Below are 24,679 nucleotides of genomic sequence, written 5' to 3' on the forward strand. Positions count from 1 at the left end.
AATAGGCTACAACGAGGAGAAAATGATTACAAAATCTGTCAATCTGTCAGTTCTCAGACCTTTCATACCTCAAATAAGTTTGAATAAAACTCTGGGCTTACTTCAGTGTGGCTGTGATTAGCCTGGTCTTCTGGAAACTGAAGAGCATCTGACAGATGCCTGCCCTGCAAGCAGAGCAGATTTTGAAAACCACAGGAGTATTCAGACCGTTACAAAATACAGAAACACATCCTTTAAGCAAAACATCTTTCTATTAAATAAGCTATCTATTCTGACCAGTTTTCAACTTCCTCTTGTTTTGGAAATAATTGTGGATTTTGTGACAAATGGCTGAGCAGCAGCTATAGTTCAACAGGAGGGAGCCTGCTGCAAAATCCCACTCTCTCCTCTTCTTGTTGGACATTGCCACACACATCTCTGGCTTTTGGAGGGAATAAAAGAGGAAGGAAAAACTTTAGTTTGCACCAAGCACCTAGATATAAAGGCATTAAAAGTATAAGCTGCAGTGACTAGCTGACAGAATACAATAAAAATTTGAAATTAGCAAAAATGAGACAGTTACCCCTCCACTGGAGCTCCCAGCTGTGGCTGGGAGGCTGCTCATCACAGAATCTTGAGACTGGTGGCAGTGGGGAGAGGGAAGCAGTCCTGGCTTTACTGCAGCAGCACGAGGATGGGCAGCCTACAGGAAGGATGCAGTAAAAAATCGTAAGCACATCTAGAAGAGCATCTTCCAACTAAGAACCAGGGCAGGGCTGGAAATACCTAAGGAAATCTGGTATGTGCTCATGTTTGTGCTTTCAGCAGCAGACACATGAGAAAGTGGTGCTGAAGCCTGGCTCTTGAACGTGGACACACCAAACTGCTGCAGGGACAGCTGGCAGAGCATAATTAACCAAAAAAAGTGGATGCTTTGCTAGTGCAGACAGACCTTAGGCCGTGTCATGGCACTGACTTGGGGAATGTGACTGTCTCTGAACAGCTGAGCTAGCATTTATGTTAGACAATAGCCATAACAATAACCGCATCTGAGCCCTCCTGTTCCAGGTCAAATGGATTATCTCATTCCTGGAGTGAAAGGATCCCAGACACAAAACATATTTCAGACATTTGTGAAAATGGGAGGCCTAGGAGTAATTCTTGGCAAGGTAAGTGCGAACCTTTGTGCTGGTCACAGTGGAAACCAACCTGTGTCACTGCTGGTCTCTGAAAGTTTAGGTAATGAGTCCTTACCATTGTGCCTGTTGTTAACCTGGAGCTAGGACTTAGCAGTGCCCTACACAAGAACCTTTTTTGTTTCACAATGCTTCACACGTAGAAGTTAGATCTAATTTCTCCTATGCCTCCAGTGTGAGCCAAGATGAAAAAGAGGAAGTCCATTCACTCTTGCAAACTTTTGTGATTTTACCATGCAGTATTTAGTGTTTTTCTTGAAGCAGTGATTTTCTCAAGTGAATGCTGAAACTAAATAGTTTTTTGCTCTGCACAGTTGCTGCAAAAGGTAGTGAAAGATCACCTAAGTGTCAAGTTTACCTGGTCTGAGGTAAATCAAAAGGGACTGACCTATGGCTTTTAAATGGTCATAGCCAGTGGCTTTTGCTGGGGATGCAAGGAGAATGTACAGTTTGGAGTGGAACGCTGGTGAGTTTCACGATGTTTTACCATCTGTCTTTATCCTGTGATTTCTTTCAGGTAATATAGGAGGAAACAGAAAGAAAGTCAGAGGCAAAAGATTTAGGCCACGGTCTAATTCAACTGAGTAAGTCTGAATTTACAACAGCAAAGCCAAAAAGTAGAGTTTTCATACTTGTGTTTTGTAGATCGAGATTAAGAGTACTGAAAAGTAGACAGCTGCATTTTTTGCCCTGTGGCCCATTCTGACTGCTGACTGATAGTCTGGTAATAGTTTGGCTAATGTATTTCAACCTCTTTTTATGTATTCTTTAAAAAATTAACTATCGATTTTCTTTTTTATGTAGGCTTCCTCAGTCATTCCCATAGCAATTCCCAATGATGGTGGCAGCCTGCACCATCACTACAGGCTTTTGTCTACAGTAAACTGCCATTGCTGAGTGTATCCTGGTTCAATATTGAGTTTCTGATAACCTGTTTCCTCCCCTTGCCTTCACCTTGGGTTGGGTCGTTGCAGAGTTAGCACTGTGTATCTCTGTGTGCCTGCCTGCAGGTTTTAGAAGAGGTGTCTGTCTGCTCTCAGAGTACCCTGAAGTTTATAGCTGTAAGCCAGCAAAGCCTGAAACAGCCAGTCTTGAGTAAGCCCTGAAATAAATGGGTAATGACAGTCCTTACCAAGTGACTGATCCCCAGACCTCTACAGCACAGCTTAGAGTTGCTGTCTATGTTGATGTGGTGGTTACATTCACTGAAGAGACCACGTGTACAGTGCTCCCCATTGGGAAAATGCATTTCCTATGTGCTTATTCGTGCTCGTTCGGGCTCATTTCATGAAAGAATAGGGAATGGCTGGATTTAAAATCTCTGGGCTTGTCAAACACTGGCTTGCTCTTACAGCACTTACGCCACATAGGAATGACCCCTTATTGACCATAATGGCCAGGATGATGCCCTTTCCCTAAACCATTAGTACTAACTTTGCACCTGTATGGGCAGGTGGGCTTGATACCAACCCTGCTGGAAACTAATCATGCTAACTCCTCTCTGAGCCCTGCTTTCTCCAGTTTGGGGATTTAAGTTTGTTCTGAAACTTTTCTTCCACCTGCAGTGAACTGTCTTGAGGCAAGTAGGCTTAGAAAGGTACATGGAGAACGCCCTCTCCTTCCAATTACATAAATAATAGTTTGATCTACATAGTAATTTTAACATTGTGCAGCCAAAATGCTAATATGGAACCAGAAATATTATCCCCACATCCCTCGGGGGAGTTTATTCTTCAAGTACCCCTGTGCTCTTGGTCTTAGTGCTGATAAACTCGTAATGGAATGTTATTTGCTGGTTTTCTTTCTTCTTGCACGTGACAGTTTGATAAAAGTAAAAGTAGTCTGGCCAAACTATCAAGAGTACAAATGAGATTGCAAGTTCTTTAGAAACTCGTCCTGTGCTTTTCTTCATTTCCAATTGTGTTTCTCAAATAAGATTTATAAAAACAATCTAGTTAAATTCATTTTATTGTTATTCTATCCTTCAGCACAGGCGCAAATTGGGGCTGAATTTGGTCTGTAACAAATGAAAACAGATCAGCTTTTTTTTAATCTCAGAGTGAACATAATTGTTGGGAAGAGTATCATTTGCAATAAAAGAAAAAAAAGGCAAAAAAACCCCCAACAACTCTAATGGACACATTTTTTTTTTTAATCTATGTTGCTCAGCTGTAATACATTTACTCCAAGATGTTTAGAGTAATAAATCAGTGGGTAAACAGAGAGCGTGAGAGTTAGAAATTTTTTCCCTGTAAAATTTTTCTCTTTCAAAGGTGCTCCTGAATTTCCACCTAATTCTCTGCCCTTCTCCTGATGGGGAATATTTTGGGTTGCATGGGACTGCATGGCTTGTCTGAGTCTCCTTGGCAAGCCGGTCAGCCTGTGGAGAGAGAGCTGTCACTGCATGAACCACATACTGTGAGATTCAGTGGGAACGGAGAGAACGGCCCAGGGCACACAGCGGGTCTGCTCAGAGAGATAACATGCTCTGGGAGAAGAGAAAGACAGAGAATGGTCTAACCGTGGCCAACTTTTTTAGCCAAACAAGAAGCACTGCCTTTGAGGATGCCTTAGAATAAATGGAGGCTTTTCCCGGACAAATTTACCTTCTTACTTTCTCTGGAAAACACAGAATAATCTTAAAATCTGTTCTGAAATGGAAAGCCAACCAACCTATGTGACCCCCATAAATCCAATGAAGAATATTTGTTGAGACAGAAAAAGAGGGTAGCACTGTTGGTTTCTTGTGGGTAACAGAGACAGATTGCCTGCTAAAAGACTGTGTTCAGTTGTGCCATACCTTGTGCAGAATTCAATTTATTTATTTATTTTTTTCTAACCAGCAGTTGCACAGTAATACGCTTGCCTATAAAAGTATCTGGTATATTCATTGGTCTGCAGTAACTGCACGTTATGCACAAGTATATATTTTTTTTTTTTTTTGCGTACAGGCAAGGACCAGATGGAGAATCTTGCCGTTAGTCATTTAAATGAAATTTCTTAAGCACTGAACAAGATTTGAGCTGTGCAGCCCTTGTGAACAGCACTGACAGAAGGGTTGCATTGAGCAGTTCCTGAAAAATGTCCTGGAAATGTACATGGTCGCACATGCCTCTGTGCAACCCCTCGTACTTAGCAGATTCATGATATGAGGCGTCTGCTGAGAGTATCACTCTGCAGAGACTGCTAAAACTCTTTTGGGATATTTTAAATTGCTTCTAGATGTTTCAAAACAAGATTCTTCTTTATTAAAGGCAGATGGTTCAGTTCACACAGAAGGAATGCCAACAGACCCAGCGTTTCTGCAGCTTTTTCACAAACAGGGTTGATGAAATGCCCTGATAAAACAAGTTTTCTATTAAAATCAATTAGAGTTATCCAGGAAAGATAATGAGGGTTTTCTGAATAAGCTGAAGTTTAATTGGGAGCTTGTGTTAAAACAGGTCCCAGGGAACATGTGTTTTGCCAAGTAGCAGTTCTGATCGTTGTTAATTTGTACTGCTTTTCCTATAAGCATTTATCTTCCTCGTTGTTGTAACTGATACGAACATCTTTGGCTTAGACTTTCTGTTATATATTGTGTTTTTGCAGCAGGGTAACCCATGCATCTGAGCCTGGGCTTTCTCTCGGCCACCAAACCCCGGCCCAAGGCATAAGCCCAGAGGGCTCTGACCCCCCCCAAACAGGGAGCCAGGATCACAGGTCAGTCTCACCTGCCCCTGCGTTCTGGGCTGCCGTTTGATCCCGTGACAAGCCCCTTCCCCTCAGTATCCCATAGTTTTCACTGTGGCGAAACACCGTGACTGCTTGGAGGTGCTCCTGCTGACGCAGCGCTAGCTAGCCTTCCTCCTCGCCAGCCTGAGGAGGACCAGGACCCTTGAGCCCAGGTCTTTCGCACGGTTGCATGTCGCGCTGCAAGCCAAATCGAGCCGTCGGTTGAGCTGGAGGCTTCCGTGTAGGGACACCTTGGTTCTAAAGGGGAATTTCTCACTCAAAGAAAATGCGGATTCTGGCCGTCGTTAATGATTATGTATGCGGCCACGGAGATCAGCATGAGAGCTTTCTGGTGGTATCACTTATGGTCTGCAGTGACCCGAGTTCGGCCTTTCCGTACCAGAGGGCCCGGGGCGGTGAGCGGTGCTCCGTAGTGCAGGCAGACCCAGGAAGGCCGGCCACACGGCTGCGCCACGGCTGCATGCTCAGATACCTCCCGACACGTTGTTTTCTCATACAGGAAGCCAGACCAGGAGTGTTTCATGGTTACCAAAACACACTTCCAAATGAAAAAAAAGCAAGTCAAAAGTACTGCAGCGATGTCCGAAAACATGTAGTTGCACCTACAATTAATGCTAAAGCCTAAAATTAATTAGTTCCTGGCGATGCTGGCATCAGCCTGTGGCTTCACTTGCGGCTCCTCGGTTGCTGTGCTACCACTTTTGGCGTTTTCTTTCTCTAAGAGCCTGAGCTGGAAAGCATAAAGCACTCCTGATCCCTGATAAGTAAGCGAGCTGAGGAAGCTACTGAGAAGCGAGCACTTGTGGCTGAGGGCGAGTACTTTCCCAAAGCTGTGGCTGTGCTTGCGCGGGGCGGGGAGAAGTTCCAGAACAAAAAAGGAGGCCTAAGCCGTCAAAAAAGTGCTGCTGCTTTTGTCTTCGACATGGTCTGAAAGATGGTCAGGGTTAACTGATGTGGACTGGCCCCACTTTACTCACCTGAGCAGTCCCTTGCCAGGCCTGTTCCCCAGTGCCAGGTCATTGGAGTCCCTTTCATAAATGAGGGTGGTAAGAACTGGTCCAGAAATACTGAAAATATCTTAAAAAAGGAGTATTATTTCCATTTCCCCTTGGTTACAAGCTATTTCCTATTTCAACATGTGTTAGTCTCTGTTATATGAAGGTGGTGGTTACAAATAATTGTTAAACTTGCTATTCTGATACTACAAAAACAGATTAAAATCAGACCAGACAGGCTGCTGCTTCTATGCTGCCCTTTTTTTCCATGTGATGGAGGGGGAGGAATTACCTAACCTTGGTACTGGGGGCTAAGGGATACCAGTTAGCAAAACATTTTCTCCTTCTCTGGTAACATTACTGTCAACTAATTAAACACCATTTTTATTTCCCAGTTTTCATGTAACTAATACGAGTGTGTAGCACAGACTTTTTCTTTTTCTTTTTTTTTTTTTTTTGCTAAAAAGTGTGGTTTTGGTATCAAGATTGCTTCTGTAAAATGTGAGATATCCCCACAGCCCACCTCCTTGAAAGCTTCTTGTGATCCTGACACGTGAAACGATCATTATAAAATTAGGGGGTTTATTTGCACATAAGTGTTAAAATTGCCAATGCAGTGACAAACAATTCAAGCCTTTTAACACACTGAGGCCTAAATTCATTCCTGTAGAAGGGGCCCAGCCCAGGTTTCTGTGCTCACTTAGCCATTGTTTTGCGATTTACTCAAGATGGGTGCAAACCTGTCTCTGCAACAAGCAGACTGCAGGACGGAGCCAAAAAGCCCCCCCTTCAGCCTTATTTTGAGATCATGAGAGGAGTTCAAACCACGAGCTTAATGCTGGCCCTCTGCATAGGAGTGAATTTTACCCTTAAGGTATTAAATGAATGATGTATCCCAAATAATTTCCATATAAACCAAACATGCGAGTCTTGTTGTAGTTCAGATTTTCTCATGCAGTTGTACACGTTGCCTAGTCCTCACCCAACATCCATACTGATTTATTTGCCATATTCACTTGCATTTTGGGGATGAAGACATCCTTGCTAAGCTTGTGCTGTGTGTTCTCAGATTTTCTATTCTTGTTCTTCTGCTTTCTCTGTTCCTTCCATTGCTTTCCGCAGGTATTTAAACCCATGGTTCAAAAGAGAATATAATGTAGCTAAGTGGGTAGAAGATGTGAATAAAAACACTGAAGGACCATACTTTAGGTATTTTGTAAATTAATTCTATATCTTTTTTTAAAGCTGTTCCAGCATATACAAATATGTTGGGACTCCTACCTTGTATAAATCAATACAAGTTACTGTAGGTGCAAAGGGCCCCTCTTCTTTTGCTGCATTTTGATGTCTGTTTTTGGCTTCATGTGCAATTTACAATTTTTTTACTGAATGTTTTAATGAAGCCATTGAAAAGGGTGTGTGTAGTGCATGCGTTCCCACCATCATCTATAGCTTGTAGTAGCTTTCTCATCATTTTATGCCAAGTAGTGTTTATGGGCATGAGACGTATTTATCACTAATAAAGTAGTATTAACTTAAACAAAATGTAATTTACTGAAGCAAGTGGTTTCATAACACATTTACTCTACACACTGTCTTATATAGTGCATACTAAAATTTAAACAAAAAAAAAAGAAAAAAATAGTAGTGGTATTTTACCCTAAGCATACAATGAAATGATTAACATATTGTAAATTACTTTATTAACATATCATAATTGGATAATTAAATGTATGAGAATATACTCCATGCTGTATTTATCAAACCACTGATGAATCTGTTACAAGTGAGTGTAGGGTTCTACCAAAAAAATCCCTTGTTTTTGAAAGGGAAAAGTGTGTATTTGTTACATTCCAGGTTAAAGAGAAGAGGCATGCATGAGGCTGGCCTCCCTGTTGCACATAATTATGAGTCTGAGAATATTTTGGTAGATTCCCAAAAGACACAATCTTGTCGCTGAGAGAGAAGTTTATATCAGCTGAAACAAACAGACTATCAGCTAGCATAGGGGAGAATGGAAGACAATTTGTGACAAATAATGTGAAACAAAATAAAACAATGAAGCTGTAAACTGACATAAATAGGAAGCTGAAACAAGATTATAGATACACAAACAAAAAGAATACAAAGTCAAATCTTTAGCCAAAACAGTGAAGGCTGATAAGAATGAATAAACAGAAATTTAACAATAATTTTGACACAGTAGTAGACCTAATAATAGTGCAAAAGGGCAGAAATGTTCACTAAATATGTTCCGTGTGTATTTGGGGGAAAAAACGTGGTGGAGTTATATCACAAGATGCTAATGAAACACTTGTTCTGATAGTAACACTGGAAGATATTGAATAGCAGCTGGGGAGTTTAGTCATTTTTAGAACTAAAAGTCTGCAAAAGTCTTGTAAGGGCTTAAAATAGGTACTTTTTTTTTTTTTTTTTTTTTTTTTTAATATCATTTATGTTTGCTTTCAAGAGTTCTTTAATTGCAGAGAAAGTTACAGAGAATCATTCCAAAGATCTAACAGGTCAAAAGAGGTAAATTTAAGCCTGCCAGTCCTGAGCAAGTAGTAATAATCCCTGACACAGGAATCCCAGGTTTAAGGGGGGATTTTGTGATTGTTCCCATCAGAATCTGCCAGGTCTTGTTGTTGGTAGGGGGCTGTAGTTTAACCACTGGTGTTGGGGCAGCGTGTTCAAGAACCAGGGAGGTTTAAGTACATAGCCCAGAGAAACCTTCAAAAAGCCTTCAGGACTTCAAGCTATTCAGAAGTTTAATAGAGAAGTTAAGTGCTTACCTGATCATAAAATCCATGTATGTGCACATGGAGCAAAAAATTTAGGGGCAGACCAAGACTGAGAGCAACCAAAATTAACTGGAAGGGGAAATTCAGCAAGCTCACACTAGGAAGGAGGTGTGTTTTATTAGCAAGGGAAACGGAACCGTTTCCTAAAAATGTCCTCTCGACCTCTGTTGTTCAGGCAAGGCAGTCTGTCTCCCGCCGTGACCTAACCTCACAGCTGGCTCTCAGGGTGCTCGTAGCCGAAGCCCTCTGGCTGCAATAAGCAAAGGTGTTGATGAACTATGAAGATAGCACTGTTTTAATATATGTTACTTTAATTGGTTTAGTTAAACAGGTTCAGATTCCTCAATGCATACTCTTAATGTGGTTTTAATCTTTTAGCATCAGTATATCTTGATTTAGTGACTGGATTAAATTGATGGGAGCACACCCTGCTCCTGAGGGTTTTCACTGTTGCAGTGAATGAGTCACATTTCTAATTGCATTTGAGATAAACCAAACATATTTTGTATGTAGATGAGGATTAAGCTGACCCATGTGAGTTTTTAGGGCTTGGTATCAGCAGAGATGAAACCTAAATGAACATTTTTACTCTACAGAAGATTACTAATGACTGCCCGCAGCAGTAGCTTTAGAAACAGGAGAGAAATCAGGATAAATTTAGAAGCCTGTGTGTCCTAATTAACTGAGGTAACCTTAGGGAACTATTCTGCAGGCATATTATGGAAGGCAAAGGACCAAATCTTCTCCTGGGATGAGTTGCTGTGGGCTTATGAGAGGTTACACTACATGTTTCTCCCCAGAAATCAGGCACAATTTTGGTTAATCTGTCAGTGGAGGAAAAACAGTGTTCCTAAAAGCTGTGTGTCTGCACATCACACGGCTGGGTTTTGAGCTTTGGAGCAATTCACAAAGAGAACCAAATAAATCTTGTTTAATAAGCCAGAAAGTCAGTTCAGAAATAAGTTCAGAAAGTCAGGCTGAACTCAGACCGTCCAGCTGATACTTCATTTTAGGAATCACAGCCCAAGGCATTAACACCAGCTAAGTAGCTGAGTAGTTTTTTTTTGTTGTTGTTGCAAATATTTGATTTATTTATTTTTTTCCTTTAAAGATGGATGAAAGTAATATTGCTGTTTTGTTTGTTTCCCTATAATTTTAGGAATCATGTCTTGATGACTGATGCTGTTGCAGGTAGAGTTGAAGTAGAGTCAGGAAAAAATAAAAGGTCTTCCTGCAATTCCTGGGAAAGCTGCAGATTTTCAGAAAATAGAGATATTAGGTATCACAGAGGCTTACTCCATGAGCTTAAAAAAAAAGTCTAAATTTGCCACCCTGACACCTGGTGTCCTAGTTATTAAATTTAAATAGTTTATAATTTTTTTTTTCAGGTCTAGTGGGAATCTCCATATAATTACTTTTTATTAATAATAGTAATAGTAGTAGCTCTGGTACCAGAAAGCTCCCAGCTGTGGGATTCCTTTCTATAGAAAAATAGGAGCTGTAAAGAAAAATCTCATTTTCCTGCCCAAAGGCTAGGCTAGATTTTAATTTTACATGCTAGGTCATAGCTGCATAACCCCAGCAATGAACTCAGGTGGGAAATTTCAGCATTGCAGCAAGGGGCAAGTGCTGTGTTAGCATCACCTTCATCCCCTGAGATCAGCGAGGGCTGTCTGCACAAACAGCAAAGACATATTTTGCCTTCATTTACTTTGCAAAGGCTAAATAGCTTTGCCCTAAATGTATATTTCTTGTGGAGGTTCAGGGGGAGAGGGTAGGTTGCTGAGGCACATCAGCTATTGCTCAGGTAAATTCACTGTTTTACCATTGTGATACTACTGTATATTTTTGTTGTTGTCAATTACAGTGGTTACCGCACAGCTTGACCTTAGGAAATATGGTTAAGGATTACTAGAAATTCTCTCTGCATCTTAAAGGACTGAGGAACCATCCTAGTGTCAGAAAATAAACCATCAGAATACCCAAATGAAGCATTTCTATAGATAATTATAGACAAAGGGGACTGGAAGGTGCCCTCTGAAGCACAGAGCTGCTTATATTTGAATTAATCCGAATATTTACAGTAACTTAAAATCTTTGGGAGTGTTTAAGATAAATTTATGAAGAAAACATTAATTTATTTGGAGACCCAGGATGCATCCCCAGAGGGAAAATGTCTATCCCAAATCAGAAAGGCATGGGCAAGGGGCATGGAGGGCAGGAAACAACAGGCATTTCCCCCATATTTTTTTCCTGTGCTTTGGCGTTCTTGTTTCCTTCTTCCTCACGTTTGTCTCCACTCCTTCTCAGCTGATGATTAGGCCTGGGCTGGCTCTGCTGCCCTGCCGTGTCCATTGCCTTCTGCTCTGAGCATGCAGCAGAGGCCAGAGCCAGGACCGACCATTATCTCCCAGCTCTTTCTGAGGGAACTTCAGGCTGCATTTAAGTGAAAAACAAACAAAATAACCCCCTTTCTGTTTCTCTGTTCCTTTCTCTCAATAATATTTTCAACTTTTTAAATTGGCCTCCATTGATCTTCCAGTCGCTGCAGTGAGCTGCAGTTACTGGAAAGCTCTGTCAGCGTGAAGCCCTCAGCAGCGATGGCAGCAGGCCGTTCAGAGTCATCGTGGCCACGGGGCACCCCGGCTCCTTGGTGAGGATGACTTTGTCTCCCTACAGGATGCGTAGCTGGAGCAGAACCTCCCTGCTCTGCCATTGGGAGAGACCCTTTTCTTAGGAAGCTCTGCCCCTTCAGGAGGGACTTTTCCTGATTACCACCAAAGCAAAATATTGGCCTTGTTGGCAGCCACTGAAAAAAAAAATGACATCAGTAGGGTCAGGATTTCATTTCAAGAATTAGGCAAAATAGTTCGTTAAAGTGTGTGAGTGCTCACTTCTGGAGCATTCATTGCTGGGCAGTGCTTGGAGTGAGGGGCTCCAGCCCCAGCCTTCACCTCTGCTGGAGCTCCCCCAGAGCCAAACCTCCCCTTCCTCTGCTTCTCCTCCTGAGGAAACCTGTGCATGTGGCTGTTTCCCAGAAGGAACTGCATTAAAATGCTAAAATGCTTAGCCACAACAGTGTTTTAGAAGACTGCAGCTTCCTAACAGAGGCTGATTTATGCCGATAACATCCTTCACAGAGATGAACCATGTAAGCAGATGTCAGGTCAGGCTGACGTATCCACACTTGAAGTGCTTTCACTGAGTTGACTTTTAAGTGAATTTCATTAGGTTGTTTCAGTCCACAAAACAGAGTGAAACAAAGTTCTTGAACATTGCAGATCTGTCACGGCCACCTGCTATGAGCTTGGCTAAAGTGACACTTGAAGAGGTCACAAGACATCTAGTTGTGTGACCAGTGAACATGTTTTGCAATGCCTTGTGTGGGCCAGGATTCTCCCTGTTTAGAAGAGAAGGCAGAGCAGGCAGACGTCTGTATGCAGGTATCCTCCAGTTGCTGGAGCATCTTCTTCTGGGTCCCAGCACGATCTCCCCACACCATTAGTTTCAGCTTCTAGAACAGAAAGAGACACAAAGCAGCCACTACATCTTGCTTCCTGGCCAGAAATGAAAGTCCTTAAGATGTGTTGAGGTGCATGGCTTCATTTTGTGTTGGTGGTAAAATCTCTGAAACACTGCTGCAGATCAGACTGCTTTTCTAATATCTTGTACAGGTTCAGCTGGAAGCAACATTTGGCATGAAAGCTAATGGATGTGATAGCAGGAGAACTAAAACCCCAGTGAAAGCTAAATGGATCCCACCCTTGCCCCAAACTGCAAAGTTTTACCTACCTTTAACCCTGGCATTACCTGCAAGTGTCCCTGAATGCTGTTTCTTCCATCCTGTAAATGAGAAAGGACATTTCTGTCTCTTTCTCATTTAAAGTACATGTAAATCTGGGATACACAGCACATACACAATTGCAGGGCAGAACCTGAAAAGTGACCAAAAAACCCAAACAACTATGCTGACCACACAAGATGCATCATCAGCTCTGTGAGCATCCACTTGAGCAGTAATATATTTTCCCAGTCTCAGTAGATGGGACTAAAGATGACAAAAACCAGCACTGACTGTGTAGCAGAAATAAGAGGCGAGAGCCTGCAAGGGGCGGGCAAGGTTATTTAAGTGTGCAACTGCATTCTCAATGTGTTTGAACTGAAAAGCACCCGAGGAGGATGCACGCGCTGCTCCCAAAGCAGCTGTGGCTTTGCACGTGCAGGCGAGCAGCGACGTGCACATCAGTTATGTGTGCAAAACGCAGGTGAGCAGGCAACACGTGTGGAGGGGCAAGGTAGGAAATTTAGGCAGCTATGCTGAAGGTCTGGGCTTCAAAATCTTTCAAAAAGGCAGTATTTTGTCTGCATAGGATTTTAATTATTTTTTTTAACAAGCACTTCAATTGGGAACAATTTTTTTTCTTTCCTCCAAATCTTAAAAAAAATACTTCCCTATAGCATAGGATAAAATTCCACTACCGCATCAAGAAGGAGGATTCTTCTCTCCCACCACCAGCATACTGGTCTAAAAGTTGCAAGTTTAAGTTTGTCACTGAGGAGGCCTCAGCTGACTGCAATGGAAAGCTTTAGGTACCATGCAGGGTGAATCCAGCAATATGGATTCAGCCGGCCAGCTCTGCTTTCTGCTGGTGCTCACTTGCGGACTCTTCTCCCAGTTCTCTGTGCAGCTCATCTTCAGTGAGAAGCAGCTATTTAACATCTCTGGTTAGCTAATCATAAATCAGTTTCAAGTGAGATGGCTGGCTGCCCCCAGACTTCTTCTGTGCAACCTCTTTTTAAGTATTGTGGCACAGAGACTTCCTTCAAACTCTGACTGCCATTCCAATTTCCTCCTCTTTTCTGAAAAATGGAGGCCAGAAGTTGCTGCTTAGGTTTTGGGTAAAAGTGCAGATCTACCTGGCTGCTAGGGGTCTTCCCGCTCAGAGGACCTGCTGAGCAGGGAAGGTGTTCAGGATGCTCCATTCTTGGGAGGACATTGCTCCTTCCAGCATCACCTGCTAAGGTTGATGGCCAGGTAGATTGGCTGTGGCTTTCCTTGTCACCACAACCTTCTCTTGCACTGCCAAAAATAACCCATGGGAAGAGCCAGTGGTGTGCAGGAGGCAACCATGGTACCTGCATAAATACACAGCTTTCTCATAGGGATTACCAAGCCAGATCTAACACCCTTGGTTCTGTGCCAATCATTATAAATTTACCCATCAAGATTTTAAATCCTACTGCAGCTGTTGGGCAAAGTTCATGAATAATCAGATTACTAATAATCTGTAAAATCTGCTATTCTTTTCTTTCCCCCTTCCTCCTCTCCTTTTTATTATTATTACTTTTGATTCTATATCCATTAATATTTGTTTTGTGATCCTTATCTGTCCAAGTTTGGGCCCAGATGAGAGGACTCATAGGGGTAGTGAAGAGCAGAGCACTGAGCAGGGCACTGCTGAGAATCTTTCTCTGGATTTCTTTTAAAAAGTAACTTTTTTTTTATTATTTTTTTTTTCTGATGCATTTTGGTGCCCAGATCTGTGATGCTGGACATATGAATGTCTTTTTTACACTGCAGTATCTGTTTAAAATTTTCTTCCTGAAAATGTTCACGTATGTCCAGTTCATCCTAATGGGTAATCAAAGTGCACGCGCTGCAGATGTCCTTTTCAATGTTTGGATAACATACCAACCCCAATTTTTTAAGCGCTGTTGAACTTAGAGGCTACAGAACGAGGCATTAGAGCATCATAAGGCAGGCTGGAGAGCTGTCACCATGTGATTTCCATTGACACCGTGTTGCTCGTGGCTACCATCAGTCATTGTTTGTATGGGAGACATGAGTGTGCTGTTGTAGGGAGCTACAGACACAAGAAAATGAAGCACTAGTCCAAAATAAAAGAATAATTACTTAAAGGTAAATGAATTTCACTCAAATAATAGATGCACAAAACAATTCCAGACACTAAAGAGTCCCTGACCTGTCTGTAATTCTCTCTAGACAGAAGGAGCTGATCCTACAAATCCCAGAGCAAGGGGTGTGAGGCTGGCTGCCAGGCCTGGGCCCCGTGGCTCCTTGGTGTCCGTGGTGTTGCTAATGGTGCTCGTCACTGGGCCTACAGCTGCTCAACACGCCAGCCCTTGCTCTGTGTGAGGGGCTTGGAGGACCTATGTAGAGACTGAGGGACAAATTCCATCTTCAGGGACACGTTAAGCTCAGAAAATAATAGGTAACAGTGCTCAGGGAGGCTCTGGGTGATGTGCCTGCACTAGTGGGAGGCCTCCTTAGGAAAATGCCCTCAGTCTGAAAAAGAGAACAAAAAGACAAAAAGGCCATGGTAGCCTACGCTTTCTACTTGGAGATTTTTTTCCCCCTTTTATTCTGCCCAGAACTAGAGCCTGATAGGAACCTCTCAAGTGGGAAAAGTGCAGAATCTCAAAACAGAAGCATACAAGAGTTTTTCTTGGGTATAAAATTTCAGTCAATAATGTGCTGCTGCCTTATTGACTTGAAAAGAACGCCTTTCATGTGATTCAAACATTTACTTGCTCCTGCTTACTCTACTCACCTTGTACAGAAATGCTGATTGCCATTGACTAATCAGTCCATTTTTGTATATTCTCATCAGACTCTTTCTTTGGCTGGAACAATATGCACTGTATGATGCTTGCATGTCGAATAATTTGTTATTAGCACTTTGTATATGCCTTTGTTCCTTCACAACTAACAGTTTGGCCTCCGAGTGCATGCATATGTGTAAATTAATGTGTTGTTTTAAAATAATAGATTTATTTGCTATGTTTTTATCAACACAGGAGATGTGTAAGATATATATATATATAAAGACACTGATAATTGCCATTTTTCCATCCACTGGCAGATAATACTGTTCAGCTTGTATTTATACTATTATTGTTTCTATTTAGGCTTCATAATGCCATTTCTATCTTTTAGTCCTGTATTTACTCAATTAAAGATTTGTTTTGTTAATTTTAAAAATGTTAATTACAATACCATATAAATCAGTCTAAGAAATCATTTTTATTATGGAATACAACTCTAGTAAGTAGGAAATTTTACTTTTTTTCCTCCAGTGTTCCTGAAAGCTATAAATACCCTTATTTATAGTCATGAAATTATTAGACTACTGACCAAACAACTTTATCCCCCCAATATTGAGCTAATAATACTTGGTTCTGAACCACGCTTCAGAGTAATGGCAGTTGCTGTTGCAGTGCTGGGACCCGAAGACATGACATTTATTTTGTGTGTTTCAACACCTCAGGACACTGTCTCCTGCAAAGTCTCCATCTTCATCCACTGGGTCTATTGCTTCCAGCAGAAAATACCCTTACCCGATGCCACCACTTCCCGATGAGGAGAAAAAAGCTAACAGGCAAAGTGCCAGGGTATGTGTACCTATTATTTTCTGTGCATGTTTGTCGGTGATGTAATTTACTGGTAGTTTTGCAAAAGGGAAGGGCGGCAGATTTTTGAGCATCAGTGAGAGCATTAACTTCGTATCCATAGCTCTGGAAGCTGCTACAGGCTGAGCCTCTGGCACAGCCTCAGTGGCTGTGTTTACAGAGAACCCATTCGGGTTGCTCTCCCACCTGAAGCCCAGGTCTCACTACTTTTCCTAGTTCAAACTGGGAGCATGCCTGGGCAGCCTGTGGGCTGTGGAGGAGGACAGGCAGCCCCAGAGCGGCCTGGCTTTCCTCCCTTACCCCTTCCAGGGATCTGAAGCAGTCAGAGATGCGCACCTGGGCTGGGGGATGGCTGCTTTCCAGCATTATGGAAAGGCAAATGAGCTGCAGTTGAGGAGGACATGAAGGGCTAGCACCAAGCCCTGGGGTTGCCCAGGGTGGGCAGAAACCTCTGGAATGAGCTTTCCAGCTGCTGCCAGAAGGCAATGCTAGCCATTGCTTCCTTTGTGTCTACTCAGGCACAGCAGGCATTTAAACAAGCAACTCCCTTTCCCCCTAAAATTTACTTCAGGTGTTATACTTGTGATACCTTTAGTTTATGTTGCTGAAGCAGGTGCGATTCCCAGCACTGTTCTCCACCCTTTTATGCAAGAATAAAGGACCGGAGCACTGCTGCTGGGGCCTGAAAGCTGCTGCCCCACATCCTGCTGTGGGCAGGAGGCGTGTGAGGGGCAGCACAGGGTCTTGCAGACGCGTGTGGAGCTGGCAGCTGGGAGGCAGGGCTGTGCCGGTGCGTCTCAGCCCCACAGCAGAGATCAAAGATGCCCTGGGCAGGGTTAGGCAGAAGACGGTGGGAAATAATCTCTATACCAATATTAATTACCGTAACTGTAAGGTAAAAGCTTGCTAGTAGAGATCTGATGTAACACCGATATATTTCCTTCAAACCGTCTGCCCCTGTGGAGCGTTACTCTGCTGACTGCGAGTTGTGCCGAAATGGCCAGGGCTGCCTGCTTGTGGCCTGAACAGCCCACCAGAGGTAGGAGAGACCAACAAGCACAACCTCGGCGACCCAGGCAATGGAGATGCATTTCCCCAGACAAATTCGCACTGCTTTATCTCAGTGTATAATGTGTGTTTGTGTTCCTTTTTCCCCTCTCCAGCTATGGGAGACTTCCATTTAGCTGCTCCGTTTTCCTGGGGTGACGTCAAGAACTGTTTACTTCAGATTTTATAGAAACTCAGCATCGCTGAGTCCTTGCACATTCATCTGGTCTTCAGACAATGGGAAAGATCAACACAGACGCCCGTGATCACAATGGGAACCTCCTCTCATTTGGAAGGGAAAAAGCAGTCTTTTTTTTTTTTTTTTTTTTTTTTGGTCAGCCAGAATTTTATGGATTTGATATTTGAGGTAAAGAAAAGAACAACCAAAATTATACCAATTAACAGGGGAGTATTAGACTGGACATATCAAGGCTGTTCCGCATGATGAGAGATACACTTACCTAGCATCCCAGCTGCAGTCAGGTTGCAAGTCCCACCCAAGAGAGGTTTTTCTCGGGTTTAATGCAGTTCCCAGTCAGGCCAGACTAGGCTTGGGAACGTGTGTTCAGGAGAACCCGGCCAATGTAAACTTGTACGCTGTGTGCATGAACCTTGTGTTCTTTACTTTCCACATGTAAGGGATAAACAACATACCGTAGTAGCAATTAGCATACAGGAGTAAGAAATATAGGATTTTTTTTTTTTTTTGTGACAGGATTTCAAGCTTTGAAAGGCAACTCTTTGAACCTAAACTTCAAACAAACAAACAAGGATTATATCTTTTTTTTTCTTTTTTTTTTACTTTACGTGTTTATAATCTCAGTATACAGGTTGTATATATGTAAACATTTGATAACGTCAAAAATAGCTGTTATACATACGTGTATTTTGCCAAATGCCTAAAGAAACAGTCATGACTAACATCATCACACTTCAATTTTTCTAATATTATGAGCAGACAACTGTGGAAATACAGAAAGTACAGTACTGTAAAACCATGTCTCTCAGAAACTGGTGTTTGACCAAAATCTGTACTGTCTTCTAAGTAACCGACAATCTCAATTACACGGTGGAACACAGAAATCAGTACTGTACACTTTGTCTTAAATCATCGTAAGGGGAACCAGCCAACATGCGCTGTCCAGTGAGATGACCAGAGTATTCTCACACCGGTGCGATCAAGAATGATCCTCTAGACAACAGAGACAGAGTCTTGAACTAACCTGCAGTACAAACTTCCTGAAAATTTGGGAACACTTCGACATTGTCAATTCAGGATGTGGTGATGTGAAGTCCATCTGGTGAGACTCGCTGTGTGTTTCTGACAGAGCATTTCAGATGCTGTTTTGGATGGCAAAGTGTATCTTATGAGAAACCTAACAATTTCACTGCACTAGATAATAACAATGCTGGGCAAGTGGCCAGTTTTATTGCTGTCTTTTTATTTGTTTCTGGAATCTCCTTTACCATGTGCTAGGATGCTCTGCTTGCTGCCCCTGAAGTCCCCTTGACAATTTTTTGGGGCCATGAACTGAGTACAAGTGAGTTTAGCCTATAAAACAAACCAACAAAGAAAAAAACCAACAAAAAGCCCAACACCTTTACCATGGAGATGTTGGTTTCCCGAATAAACGGATGGTGAGATTTCTAGTACCTGAGATTTTGTAAAGGGTGTTGTAAAAACAAATGTGGTAATATGACTGGAAATTTTCATTCAATAAGAAAACCAGACCACATCAATTCAATTTATAATTCTCCAGCTCTCCAAAAATGACAGATTCTTAGCTTCAGGTAGTGCCATTACAGAATAACACACGATTCTGTACGGTGCAGTTGAATACCTTGCCCAATGACCGAGCGATCAATTAGATATCATTGTGATGGGAACATCTGCGGTGTTTCTGAATCTTCTACCTCTTTCATGTATTTCCTTTAAAAAGTGAACCCAACACTTTCAGCCTTTTAATATATTTTTTTAACTTTTAAGTGAGTCAATAGTCACATATATGTAAGATTAAATTAAGAAATGTCAGCAGCTATAAAGTAAGCAAGATTTTTAGAAGCACTATATTTTATGATTAGGCTGTGTGTTGGATTATAACAAAATATTGACCTTGGAGTTCAAATGATTTCCTTCACAGTCGACAGGTTCTGGTAAGTATTTTGGAGAAAGGCAAATAAGAGTGAGTACAAGTACAAGACAGAACAGCTGGAAGGAGCCAGTCACTTGTAATTGCTTTAGGAAATGATTCTGCACTTTTTTGAAGAGTAAATAGTTGGCAGCACAGAAGAATATTTTTTGCAAAGATTTGAGTGTAGGTAACTGGATTAAAGGTAGTTAGTAGTGTATAGCTCATGAAATAGGGGCCTGAGCCATAAGCACTTGAAATCAATAGAAGTCTTCTATTGATTTCGCTGGACTTCGAGTGGGACCCTCAAGACCCTCAAGTTCACCCTAATTAGGAAATTATGCTAGCCTCACAGCTCTTGTGTTACTCTGTTGCCTGGAAGCTGTTTTCCCCTTCCACGTTAGTATCTTGTCTCTAGTAACTGGACTCTTCATCATGTGCCTTTTATGATATTTTGTTTGGTTACAATCTAGCACGTAATTTGAATAATCCTGTTAGATTTCTGTGCATATTTCATGTTTATCACCCTTTACTCTTCCCTTTCCATTTTGCCTTATCAAGAAGCAGCAAGATTTGGCAAACAGAACTGGATGTACCGTATTGGCTGTTTGTGTAATATTCATAGCTTATTGTTTTGAAAACAAATGGCTCTCCTGACTGTATTTTCAATGTACTATGTACTTACAGCTTCTCACGTGTTTTGGTATAACTCATTCATAGCATATGATGATACAGTTGTGTCTGTAGCGTAACTTTAACAGTCACCTTTACATTTGGGGCTATGTCGTGACTGGAAGTCTAGTTATGAGCTCTAAGTTTAAGTTAAATAAACATTGACTTTCACTTTGATGGTCTACAGTGAGAATATCACAAACCTTTCATTTTTGCAAAATTCTTCAGCGGAGAATTTTGCATTAACTTTGTAGCTTGGAGATCTTGTCATGGCACAAAACCTGAACTGTTTTCAGGTTCAGCCCAGGAAACTGGGCTGTGAGAGCCTCTTAAGCCAACGGAGGTCAAAGAAGAAGTCGCTTGCTTGCATTTCTGTGGTTTAAAATGCAGTGTGTTGAAAGCTGCCAGATTTGTAACCTTGAAGACTGCATATATTTTTATTCATAGCAGTTGGTTACACTGGCAAAAGCAATATAAATTGCCGCATAATACCTCATCCAGTCTACAATAGAGCACTCATATTGTCAATAAGATAACTCAGTCATTTTGACGCATTCAGACTCAAACTTTTATTTTTCTTTTAGTAAATTAACTAGTTTTTGCCAGCTATGCTGTAGAAACTTGTTGAAGTGGGTGGTGGTGGTGTGTAATGTCTAATACATTACAAGTATTTGTCCATAAGAGCATACAACCAGCAGGCTGAGCTATACTTAGCGTTATGTATTTTAACATGTGGGAGAAGAACCTTGTATAATTTAAAACAAAATTAATATCACTAACTGATGGAGACTGAAAGTTACAGACCGTATCCGGATAATAATGCTGCACAGTGATGCTGCAATTTAATAACTAAAAATATACCTGCTAGTTCTGGATTTGTTAAGAATTTGATTAATCCATGCTATTGCCTTTTGGTGAACATACTCAGGCAGTATATCAGAAATGGTTTGGACTGATAATTCACATATAATTTTGTTACCTGATTTAAGTATGACATGTATCTTTGAAGACAGCCACTTCCAAATGGTTTATAGGTTTTGTTCCTGATTTATGATGCTGACCCTGCTAAGCTGATGCACTCATTAGATAACTTTGATTATGCAAATGAACAAATGGAACTTTGGGCTTTAGCCTGAATTAAAAAGAGAAAGAAATTATGTCAATAGCTAGTGTGCTGAAGTCCTCTTACCTGAATCACTGTTGCTGGTTTTAAATGAACGGAGGGGTCTTGTCAACATCAATGTGACAACTGTTTTCAAAACCAGGGCTATGAGTAGGTACATACACTATTACAGGCATGCACGTACTACAAATTCAGACCAAATTTACATTCGTTTCATTAGTATCATGGACATTAGTATCATGGACACTCTCAACATGATAAAGACTCTTGGTATGTGAGAAGAGGAGAATACATCAGGATGTGACGTGATGCAATGATGAGTCCATAATTCTGTGGGATAATAGGTTAGCTCTTAGTACTTGCTCTGTCATCAAATCCCATACAGAGCTGTTGTAGCCAAACTTACCAAATTCCAGTGTAAAACCGAGCAAGCTGCTGTTCCCTTCTCTTCTATCCCCTTTTTGCTCCTACTGAAAAGCATTCCCATGAATGATAATTTCATTCACTAGCAGCCTCTTGTGTTGATTGACTAAGATCAAAATGTGCCCCAGTGAGTTGCCTTTCCACACAAGATAAGGTCTTTCCAGTGCTGTTATTACATCGTTTGCACTTGCTGCAGTATAGGTGAATGAGCCTCATGTCTCATTTGCAATTTGCACTGGTAAAACCATTTGGTGGCTGTCATCCGGTGTCTTTCTCATCCTCTAGCATTTTGGAAGGATAAATCTCTTTTATCACTGTGAACATAAAAGTCATACTACATCCTAATTTTCTTCCTCCAAAAGTATCCACTTCTTCCTCTAAGTCATCTGAATATCTGTATCATTAGCAGAATGTGTTACTTATATCAACCACAATGTTGATTTACCTCATTTTTAAGAGCTTGAGCATTCTGGTCTCCTCTGCTGCCAGTCTGACCCCGCTATTTGCCTGGCTTCCAAACCATACAGCATTGAACAGCAATATGGGATTTGACTTCAGTCAAATTTCCTGAAGACAAATGTAGATAAATTGCACGTTTGTACAGCTTGTCATCCTGTGACTGCATGGTGGGGTGAAGTTCCTATGTGCAAATAAATAGCTACCATGGAGCTATAATTGAGCAAGAAGAAAAGGAGGACAGTGAAGCTGATTGTGTAGATACAGTTGCAGTATAGATAGGACTCTTAGGTGTGACTTCACCTGAAACAAGAAATGAAGTGTCTACCATTGACACTAAAAACTCCTTTGACCCAAATATTTTCCAAGTTGGCTTATGAAAAATATTTCGGTACCTCAGGTATGGATGCTGATGTAGACTAAAGCTTTGGAAACAGTAGCTCCTACAGCCAGCAGGTGGTGTGTTGTCATTCCAGAGCAGTTTCCTGCAATTGATTAGAAATGCACTACAACAATCAACACAAATATGTTGTTATCTCAGATGAGTAACCAAAACGAGCAGTAAAAGTAACTTTAGAACACAGAAATGTGTTCGGTTGCTCACACTCAAGAAACTCTGTCCCTGACTTTCAAACTGGCTCACCTGGCTGGGGCTGGCATTTTTAGTTCTCTAAAATACAGCCTACACCCGTTTAAAAAATACTTTAGCTAAGCCAGCTCTAAACTGGTTGAAAACTTTGGTTACATGGACAGGCCGTAACTGCAATATAACTCAGCATGAGATGAGGAAGATTGGTGAAAAGAAGTGCAGAGCAATTAAAAAGAAACATTCTCTAAAGGGAGAAGCAGAGGTGTCACACTATTTTTAATTACAGGAGCATAAAATGTCAAAGCAACAAGCTTTTTTTTTTTTATGTTTATGTATCCTCTGATTAAAAAAAATGAAGTTTTGGTTAAAAAAAATCATAACTTGAGGCCTTAAGACCTTATATATTCTAACTTTAGCATGGAGAGTCTATTTTTACAACCAAATTAGGAATTCTGTATATAGGCCTGACTGACCATGTAAGTATAGTGGTGCTAGCAGCTAATCATGCAATATCGTAAGGCTCTGTATAACAGTAAATGCTGATTTATTTTGAATATTGGTACAAGGACTCCTGCTCACTGCCTGTGTAGAGAATCTAAATATTTTATGCTTGGAAATACAGTCCAGAACATATTCAAACTGTGAATATATAACCTGATTTTTCTTTTCTTAAGGGTAAAGATGTATTACAATAGGTAGTGTTTTATATAGAATACAGTACTTATTTTTATTGTTGCATAAAAGCAAAATATTTTTTTCAGAATAGCAAAGCATTACAGAATTTTTAATCTGCTGGAGAAAACACTATTTACAGTATGATGTTCTTTCAGCAAAGCTTTGGGGGTGGTATATACCAATTGGCTTGGCCAGCTTCATTTTGTGCTAATGTTTATCTTGGGCATTGCTGTAAGAAAAAGCTATTTTTTCACTCACGCTAGCCCTGACTGGTAAAACATTCAGAGAGGCAAGGAGACTTGGGTTTCACCACTGGGGCTGGGCTAATGTTTGCAAAACCAACCAATCTATGTCATATTGTTGTCTTCGCTAATTAAAATCCTTTAAAAATTGTACATGATGTAATAGAAACGTAAGATTTTGACAAACACCAAAACGAAGCATTGCAATTTACAACTTTCTAGCTTTGAGTGTGCTGTTTTTGTCATCAACATTACAGGCATTGGGCTGTTTAAGTGAATGAATCTGGCTTTCATGTAGCTAAAAAAAAAAATGTTGCTTTTTATAAAATAAGATCATTGTAATTTGGTTCTAAATTCCTGCTCACTTTTAATAACAGCATCACAGTATCCACTTCTATGAGAGTATTTAATACAAATGCCTGTGGTTTTCAATGTTACTAACATATTGTAACATCAGTAAAGTGACTTTCAATGACAAGGACTGTGGTGTTTATTCTTCTTATATTTAAGTTCTTACATTTAGCACATCTATATCCTGTGTCAAAGGTCTCTCTCTCTCAAAAAAAAAGTTACAGAGTTACAGATGTGTCTCTCTAAAGCAGGTAACTTACATCTTCAAACTGCTTACTGAAACTACATTAATGGGGAAGTAACTTTTACGTAGTTGCTTTTTCTTTTTTAGTTAGATGACAGCAAATACTGAGGTCACTTCTTAGTAACCTTATTGATTATCTTAGTTTGAATCTAAAAGTGAAAGATGCTTATTCCATCAGTCCCTGTGAACACACTGGGTTTTTGAAATGCTTATGGAGAACAAAAAACAATGTTTTCTCGGGTTAACTAGAATTTCTTCCTGGTTCTGGAATTCTTCATTTTACAGGTTTCTCTGTTTTGTGTTTTCAACAAGGTCCATGAAGATAATCCTATTTGTTCACATTGTTCTTGCACCATTTTGTAGCCCAGTAGCTGATGAACTGATTAGTTCAACCTGGGAAAAATAAATAAAGTGAGGAAGAAGACTTGGAGCCTTGTTATTGGTCCTCTTCCCTTATTGCTCTAGAGAGGTGTCGTATTAGCACCACCACCCTCCACCAAAACCACACACAAAATACCACCCCCCTTTTCCCCGAAAAACAACAAATAAAACCACAAAACCACATCCCACCTTGGGACTTTTCAAAAGCAA

At 41.0% G+C, this 24,679-nt stretch overlaps 1 protein-coding gene across 12 annotated transcripts in view; it reads left to right on the forward strand.

Annotated features, from left to right (window-relative positions):
* Nucleotides 1–24,637, forward strand: part of ADAM22 (ADAM metallopeptidase domain 22) — a 142,631-nt gene extending 117,994 nt beyond the window's left edge. For 4 of the 12 annotated variants that reach the window (XM_048061701.2, XM_048061700.2, XM_048061703.2 and 1 more), the window contains 6 exons: nucleotides 1,048–1,148; nucleotides 1,693–1,759; nucleotides 4,767–4,877; nucleotides 7,028–7,114; nucleotides 15,996–16,119; nucleotides 17,301–24,637. In XM_048061701.2, coding sequence (XP_047917658.1) covers nucleotides 1,048–1,148; nucleotides 1,693–1,759; nucleotides 4,767–4,877; nucleotides 7,028–7,114; nucleotides 15,996–16,119; nucleotides 17,301–17,321 — 511 coding nt within the window. In that variant the 3' untranslated portion in view covers nucleotides 17,322–24,637. The remainder of the gene's footprint in view (nucleotides 1–1,047; nucleotides 1,149–1,692; nucleotides 1,760–4,766; nucleotides 4,878–7,027; nucleotides 7,115–15,995; nucleotides 16,120–17,300) is intronic. The other 8 variants (XM_048061704.2, XM_048061707.2, XM_048061712.2 and 5 more) reach the window with 3 other exon arrangements.
* Nucleotides 24,638–24,679: the final 42 nt, after the last annotated feature.

This window comes from Anser cygnoides, chromosome 2 (assembly GCF_040182565.1).
Source record: "Anser cygnoides isolate HZ-2024a breed goose chromosome 2, Taihu_goose_T2T_genome, whole genome shotgun sequence".
Taxonomy (NCBI): domain Eukaryota; kingdom Metazoa; phylum Chordata; class Aves; order Anseriformes; family Anatidae; genus Anser; species Anser cygnoides.